The 8,569-nt window shown below is 43.6% G+C and overlaps 1 protein-coding gene across 1 annotated transcript in view; it reads right to left on the reverse strand.

Moving 5' to 3' along the window:
- Window positions 1-5,931: 5,931 nt before the first annotated feature.
- Window positions 5,932-8,569, reverse strand: part of LOC107101949 (histone-lysine N-methyltransferase 2C-like) — a 100,294-nt gene continuing 97,656 nt past the window's right edge. The window contains exons 73-77 of the mRNA XM_015401044.1: window positions 7,669-7,870; window positions 7,474-7,590; window positions 6,961-7,034; window positions 6,760-6,868; window positions 5,932-6,680 (exon numbers count right to left, since the gene is read on the reverse strand). Coding sequence (XP_015256530.1) covers window positions 6,588-6,680; window positions 6,760-6,868; window positions 6,961-7,034; window positions 7,474-7,590; window positions 7,669-7,870 — 595 coding nt within the window. The 3' untranslated portion in view covers window positions 5,932-6,587. The remainder of the gene's footprint in view (window positions 6,681-6,759; window positions 6,869-6,960; window positions 7,035-7,473; window positions 7,591-7,668; window positions 7,871-8,569) is intronic.

The following is an 8,569-nucleotide window of genomic DNA, read 5'->3' on the forward strand; positions in this document are numbered from 1 at the left end:
AACCAGTCCTTACTATGCTAAACCAGTCCTTACTATGCTAAACCAGTCCTCCACCGTAGGTGCTTCAGGTTTTAACCATTTTCTGTCTTTTTACTTGCAGCCAGCAGGGTTAACAGCAGTTTTTTATCTTCCAGAGTCCAGTTGTCAGATGGAATGTTTCCTAAGTACAGAATTTCACATTTACATGAGAGATGTTCAGTAAAGATGCTATTTAGGTGGGAACACGTTTGCTCCCAAAAATCTTTAATCACCGGACATCCCCAAAAGATGTGGTGGTGATTTGCTCCGTTTGTTCCACAAAGTCTCCATCAGGTGTCTCTGCTGCCACCATGTTTTTTCTGAGCTTACAAAATATGGAACAGAGTTTTTCCAACAGAACAGTCTCCATGTGTTGAAGCTTAAAGTCATCCAGTGTAATTTATTAATCTGTTCCCAGACTTCAGTTGAGATAGAAACGTTTCCTTCTTTTTCCCACCTGTTCCTTATGTAGTTCGTATCACCTTGTTTAGAAGATAGAATAGCATTGTTAAGTATGGAGACAAGTTTCTTGCATGAACCTGACTTCAACAAAGACAAAACCATATCAACCAATTTTGGTTTGGCTGTTTCCCAATCGTTACGTATGTTTTGATTGAAATAGGCCCTCACTTGTAAATATCTGAAGAAGTCGTCCCTCTCTAACCCATTAGATCTCTGAAGCTCCTCAAAACTCTGAAACCCCCCCTTCTTGGTAAATGTATAGTAGGTGGTTATTCCTTTTTAGATCCATCCTCTAAATCTCCCATCCATCTTATTCGGTTTAAAAGCAGAGTCAAAGGCACACCATCTGAGTATCACCTTTCTCCAGGAATCCAGCATTGTGTGTAACATTGAACCATGTGGTATATTCAGCCCAACTTGTAATTCTGTATCCATTAATACTGATATTAGGGGTATTCCCTCCACTGTTCTACCTTCCATATCCTTCCACCTCGCATCGTATGATGGAGAGCATAGACAGAACACTGGTCTTAACTGAGCTGCAAGGTAATAAACTTGGGAAGACCCAGTCCACCTTTCTCTTTCTTTAATTGCAGCGTCCTATACCTCACCCTTGCCTTTTTTCCCTGCCAAATATACTGAGATATCATTCTTTCCCATTCTATAAAACGTCTTTCTGATATCTGGATAGGTAAACATTGAAATAGATAAAGGAAGCGTGGGAGAATGTTCATTCTGACCGATTCCACTCTGGAGTATAAATTTGAGAAAGGGGTCAGGTTCCATCTCTGTATGTCTGATTTCAGGTTTGAGATTAGGGGCCCATAGTTGGCATCAAAAATCTTAGAAAAGTCCTTGGGCAATGTGACCCCTAAATATTTTATGGAATCTGCCTCCCAGTTCCAACTGTACAGGTTTCTAATATTGTTCTGTGGGTTATAATTTAATGTTAGAGCCTGAGTCTTGGTAACATTTATCTTGTAACCCGAGAGCAAGCCATATTCCTCGACTGCTCCCATAAGCACTGGTAGAGTTTGAGATGGATTTGTTATGGTTAGCAACAAATCATCTGCAAACAATGAAAGCTTCTGTTCTCCAGATGCCATGTGAACCCCAGCTATGTCTGTTCTCTGTCTTATCCATTGACTTAACGGCTCTATGAAAAGGGCGAAGAGAAGCGGCAAAACACAGCATCCCTGCCTCGTACCTCTTTCCAAAACAAAAGGGGTCAGATACGTCCCCATTAATTTTTATCCTAGCCGATGGTTTATTGTATAGGGCTGAAATGACATCAATTATGTTCTGGTGAAACCCAAATCTGGACATAACTTTGTAGAGAAAGGACCATCTAACAGAGTCAAAAGCCTTCTCTGCATCCAGACTCAGTACAAGGGTCTCTATTTTTTGTTGAACTACATGGTTTAAGATGTGCAAAGTTTTTTCTGATGTTGTCCTGTGTCTGTCTCCGTTTGATAAAGCCTGTTTGGTCCTTATGAATTATCACTGGTAAGATGTTTTCTAATCTCTGTGCAATTATGGCAGTAAATAATTTATAATCAATATTAAGCAGGCTTATTGGGCGGTAGTTTCTGCAGTCCAACTTATCCTTTCCCTCCTTGGGGATTAACGAAATAATTGCATCCCTCCATGAAGGAGGAATTATTTTCTTTTCCAGAACATTGTTGAAAACTCTTAATAAAACAGGGACTAATAGATCTTGCATAGCTCTGTACCACTCGGAGGTAAACCCATCCGTTCCTGGAGATTTCCCTCCTTTTAACTTTTTAATCACCGATCTTAGTTCTGCCTCAGTTATCTCTGATATTGTTCGTTTTGCTTGGCTGTAATGTTGGGCAGAGTGAGTTGAGAAAGAAACGTATCCATTTGCTGTTCATTATTCAGTTTGGGTTCGGAGTATAGGATTTGGTAGAACAAAGCATTTATGAATATTTGCCAGGCTTGTTTCAACCCTATTTGTATGAATATTCTGTATTTTGTGAATAGTTCTATCAGCTTGTTGTTTTCGTAGTTTAAATGCTAGGAGCTTCAGGGATTTTCCCCCAGCCTCATAGTATTTCTGTTTAGTAAAGAGAAGTTTCTTTTGTATTTCTTGCAGGTTTAAATCATTCAGCTCTTTTTTCACTATCTCAATTTTATTTTTTGTTGCTCTCTTGAAGGTTTTGGAATGTTCTTTCTGTAGTTTTTTTAGTTCCACTTTCAATTGGGTTTGTTTTAATTGTCTAATTTTCTTTTCGTAGGAGGAGATGGCTATGATTCTTCCCCTGATTACCGCCTTTAATGCATCCCAAAGTATTGCCGGACCCACCTCTATATTGTCATTCTCTTCCAGATATCGTTTGATTTCAGTTTTCATATTCTCCTTAAAGGATGTACTATTTAATAAGTTCGTATTCAGTCTCCAGAGCGTGGATCTGTTTTTTTCAGCCAGGAGGACAGAAATATAGATTGGGCTATGATCTGAAATTGGACTAGATCCGATCGCCAAACTTTCTAATCTATGAACATCCTTTTTAAACATGAAGAAATAATCTATTGGTGAGTATACGTTATAAGAAGAGGAAAAATTAGTGTAGTCACGACTGGTTTGGTTCTTATCCCTCCATATATCCACTATTCCCAGTTCGTCCATCATACTTTTCATTCTTTTACTGATATATCTTAAAGCTACAGTGTGTAATAATTACAGGGATATACAGTCAGAAATGTAATATATTATACATAACTATGTTATTTATCATCATCTACGAGCTCAGCCTGTTAACCTTAATATTTGCGTTGCCTTAGAATTCGTTATTTATAATTACATAGGAGCGGGTCTAGCAGCCATGGAGGCAGACATCTTTGTGCTACGGCAGCGCAGAGTCAAGAAACTAGCGATTGCGAGATCGCCCATTACGCTCGAAAGTAACTACGGCAAGTTGAGAGAGATGAACTGAGACGGTACTGAAAAATAGATGGCAGTATTAAAATTATCTATGTAAACAAACCTCATCACTTGGGAAGGTAGGTGATGCGGACGTCGTGGAAGACATTTTGTCCCGTAACGCTCGCCGTACTGTTGGGGGGGAGAAGCGGTGGGGAGGATATGTTCATGTTGCTGCGGTCTGCAGTCTGACCGCTAGATGTCGCTGAAAAATACACCCTGTAGCTTTAAACTTGTTTTCCCATTTAATGAGTCCAGATTTGGATTTAGCCTAATATTAAAGTCCCCTGCGCAAATCATTATACCTTGACTTTCTGTTGCTGCTAATTCAAGTATTTTTTTTTATAAAAAGACCGATCACTACCAGGTTGAGCATAGCCATTAATCAGACTTATCAGGATGCCATCTATTTTCCCTGTAATTGAAATATAACAACCCTCCCTATCTTTATGTTCTGCAACATGTTCATAGTTAGATATTAAAATGGCTCCCCCTCTTCGTTTCCCAGAGCCGTGGGAAGAAAAATAGACAGATTTAAACCCCATCTTGTTTAGTTTGGTGTGTTCGGAATCACCTAGGTGGGTTTCCTGCAGCATAGCTATTTGAACCTTTTCTTTCCTGAGCTTAGACAGAACTCTCCATCTCTTAAGCGGATTATTTAAGCCATTTACATTGAAAGAAACCACCTTCAACTGTGTCCTACCCATTCAGGAAATTATCCCTCCCATTTCACTGAAGACCCTGGAAATCCTGGAAATCCCCCCCCCCGCTCGCTAGAAGTAGTATAAACAAAAAAACAACAGGTGAACCAGGAACAAACGTGAACCATGAAAAAAACAGAAGATGTTAAGCATCCAAGGCAGGGGTCTGTTAACTAGACCCTGTAGAGCCTCTCGGAAGAAGCTCAGGAGGGAAAATCCTCCCATATTGTTAAGGAGGGCCCTTACAAGTGGCGACCGCCCAAATAAGAGTAGAACCCAAACAATCCTTTCAAAAGTCCCGTCCCAATTAAGTCAGCCCTCTATATACTTATCTCCAAGAGGAAAAAACAAGGAGGGAAAGAGGATAATTCCTTCAGGTCTCGGGAGGAGATGTTCTTCTGAAAGCTTGGAGCCGCTCTTTGTAATTTCCTCCCCTTGCTGAGCTGGAAGAGCCTTTCTGTTTTCTCCTCTCCTTTCTGCTCCAGGACAGCCGATCGATCTGCTCCTTCAGGGAAGTTGGAGATCTGATGACTTTGACTTTATATCCCCTTTTTGCCAGGTCCTCTGTGGTTTCCTCTATGGTGTCGTAGGTTCTGGTTCCTTCCTATATGTTTCACTCGCAGCCTCGCAGGAAAGAGTGTCTGAAACGGAACTCCGTTTTCTTTCAGGACTCTCCGAACCTCGGCGTACTCTCGGCGCTTTCCAAGGATGGCTGGCGGGTAATCGTGATCCAGATTCGTTTTTCACGCCAGATAAATCCGTTACGCTGCCGAGCCTTACGAAGCAACATCTCTTTATATTTGAAACTTTCACAACGGACGACCGTGGCGGCGCTCCCTCCGGCGGCTGCAGGCCCGGCGCCTGATGTGCTCGCTCAACCTGCATGTCCGGCCCGCTGCTCTCCAGATCGAGCCCCTCTTTAAGTAAAGATTCCACAAATGCAACCATGGATTCACAGTCCTTTTCAGCTCCCTCTGGAATACCGTAGATCCTGACATTCTCTCTCCTGGATCGGCTCTCCAAGTCTACCAACTTATCTTCCATATTCATGTGTAGCTTTAGCAGCTAAGCTACCACTTCCTCCATGTTTTGAGTTCGCCCCTCTGTCTTCTCCAACCGTTCCTCTACTTCACTAATCCTTGCGTTAGTTTTTCGTATTTCCTCTTTAATAGTTGAGAGTTGTTTCCTGGTTTCCTCGCGGAACCCTCTCAGTTCTTCTAATAGAATGTCCAGGCTAGCCATTTCGTTTTGTTAGCTTACGGCTACGATACGTTAGCTGTAACTTTTCACAGGATTTTTCATCTTTCCTCTTCAAGTTTTATTGACTTTGGGGCTTAGTTATCGTCTTACCTGCTCTATCTGACTTTCGTGAGGCAATCTTGCTCAGCTGAATTGGGGTAATTCAGTTATATCTCCGATTGTCTGGGGAGTCTCTCTACCGAGCAGCCATCTTTACGGTGTTCCGGCCGGAAGTCAACTGCCATAACCTGTTTAGTGCTTCTTCATCCATCATTTAAATAATCCCACTCTTAGTTTTTACTCTTTGTAGCGCTATGACCTGATTTTCTGACTGACTGAGCATTAGCTTGATTAGCTAAGCTAGCAGTTCTGTTCAGTCCACACTATTCTTCTTTCCACGTGTTTCTGAAGATTCTCTGGCTGTTTCTCAATAACGGAACTTGTGCTCTTTTTTTCAGCTGCAACTTTTTAAACATTTCTTAGGAATAAATCTGGTCTGGTATTTGCTGACATGTAGTTTAAAGTTATTAAAAAGGTCAGTGATGAAAACACAGAGTGGGATAAGATGTAAAATATTTTATTCTCTGTAAATGACTAAATCAGATTCACTGTTTTTCCCAAAAACATCACTTTGCTTACATCCATTTATTAAAAAAAACCAAGGCTTCATGTCATCTATCTGTACACATCGGCAGAGCCTGAATAAAACCTGGTATTTACACGGCAGCAGGACGCCTGCAGACCAAACTCAGGGTTTAACTGGACACACAGGTGAGAAGGAGAAGGAGGTTTTTACTTATGGTACAGATATTTACATGCTGCCACATTAGATCTGAATGCAGCAGAGTTTTAGAAAATAGCCTCATTCAGTAATAAATACAAAAAGAAGAAAATCTCTTATTTTACAGGAAGTGGATGAAGAGGAGGGCGAAGAATCAGGTAGGTCTGTGTGGGTTTCATGTCTTTTAGTGCAAGTTAAAGGACTAGACTTTTATTTCAGTGGCGTTTAAACTCACATTTACATCTTAGCTCATGTTTACAGGAAATTTACAGCGAGGACCAGCCTCTTGGTAAGCCCCGCCCCTTCCAATATCAGCACCAACTCCACCCACATGTAGGCCGTTTGTTGATTCATTAAAAAGTAGAAAATTTATTTACTTTGATCTAATCTATCAGCTGTAGAATCATGATGATGTCATTAGCTCCGCCCACAGAGGGGGCACTCAGTTCATCCACTTGCGGCAGTTCACAGCTCCACAGTGACACGGAATCTTGTGCTGGTCGTCTTCCAGATCAAACTTGTAGTCGTAGCACAGCTGTAGGGGCGGAGCCAATACAGTGAGCCAATCAGAAACAGGCTGGGGGTTAATGCACCGACTGACGTGTCGATCCTACCTCTTCTCCTCTCTGGATCCGTCTGCAGGAGCTGATGATGATCTTGTTTTCCTTCTCCACGGTAACCACCTCAGTGATGCAGTTTGGCGCACATGAGTGGTTGATGTACCTGTCAATCACACATAGCCCCACCCCATCCCCCGGTCAGCACAGAGCAGGAGACGCCTCAGGCTTCACAACCCCGTTTGCTGCTCTGCTTACCTCGCCGGTCCTCCGGTGATGGTGGCATCAATCACATAGTCGTTGTCAATCCGGAACATGTAGACGCCGCGGTTCTACAAAAATAAAAAACGTAGATTCAGGATTCAACCGAGAAAACAAGTTCCTCAGTCCTGCTGCTGATTGAACCTGCCGTGGCCGCTGCTACGAGAATAAGCCTGAATGTGCAGCTAGCATGTAGCATCTACTGGTGCATGGATGGCATCCACCAGTAGAAGAGCCTTACTGGGTGCTGAGGAACCAGAACTGGTCTTTATGGAAACGGTGCAATGATGACTACGCTGATGAAGAAAAAACTAACAAAAACTTTAACCTGTCCAAGCCCAGCGTGTCCCTTTTCTAGATGGAGGACATGTCCCTCATAGGGACCCTCGGCTGGCCCCCATGAGGGGAAGGTCTCCTCTTGGGGGTCAGGCCATAGAAATTAATGGAAGTCAATGGAAAGTCCCCTGAAGGATAGTGAGATGTAACGTGTGTTTGTTTCAGGTGCATCACCTGTGCCTCATAAAGCCTCTCCTTGCGATTGGCCACCTCGCTTCTGATGATCGTCCCGATGTACTCGATTACCATGGTGCACTTCTCGATGTCTCTGGCGGCGTACAGTCCCAGTCCCTACTCACAGACACAGCTACAGTCAGCCTCTGGGCCTGCAGGTGGCGCCGTCATGTCTGCCTGGGGTGGATTTCTCACCTGGATGCGGGAGCGAGCCAGGTACACGTTGCTCTTCCACTCTGCCTTCATGCGGCGGTACTGGGCCGACTTGGAGTGGCGGCCCTGATGGGCGCCAGCGACCGACTCGCCAGGAGACAGAGACAGGACCCCCGGGACGAGGCCCACGATGGATCCCACAGAGCCCTGGCCCCTGGGGGCGATGCTGCTCAGCAGGTAAGGCCTGAAACAGACGCAGTAGCATCAGAGTTAAGGTTCCCGTCTTCCAAGTTAATAACGTGCGTTTGAGCCGCATCACAGCATCTCTGCTCGGACGGATGGACGCCGTGGCCGTTTAACCCTAACCCTTACTCATTCATTCCTGGACTCTGGTCCCAGTTAATCCTACTGGCTCTGATCAATCAGTGATTTCTACTGGTTCTTGAGTGACCCTCCCTGCAGGTACCAAGCTATCACCTCCTAATAAGGTTTAGTGGGTGTTTAATAACAGGTAATAAAAGGCTAAATGTTTTTAATGAAGACACACAGAATTTAAAGGAAAGAAAAAGTTAAATTCTACCAAAACAAACTCTGCGCAAAATCCTGCTGCCAATGACGTTAGAAACTCCTCCGAGGTCAGAAATAAATGCCTCATTCATTGCCTCAACTATTGCCTCACTAAATGCCTCATTCAGTGGGTCTACTGCTGGGTTCTGGTTCTGACCCAGGATCATGGCTGGATCTTCAGGTCGACCAACCTCACAGGGATATAGGCTCTGCTCGAAATCCTGGACTGGATCCTCCAAGGACGCGGTCTACCTGGACTGGATCCTTCCAAGGACGCGGTCTACGTAGACTGGATCCTTCCAAGGACGCGGTCTACGTAGACTGGATCCTTCCAAGTCCGTGAAAATAAGGAGACCGGAAGAGTTTTGGCTGTGAA

This window comes from Cyprinodon variegatus, unplaced genomic scaffold (assembly GCF_000732505.1).
Source record: "Cyprinodon variegatus isolate N-32 unplaced genomic scaffold, C_variegatus-1.0 Scaffold1176, whole genome shotgun sequence".
Taxonomy (NCBI): domain Eukaryota; kingdom Metazoa; phylum Chordata; class Actinopteri; order Cyprinodontiformes; family Cyprinodontidae; genus Cyprinodon; species Cyprinodon variegatus.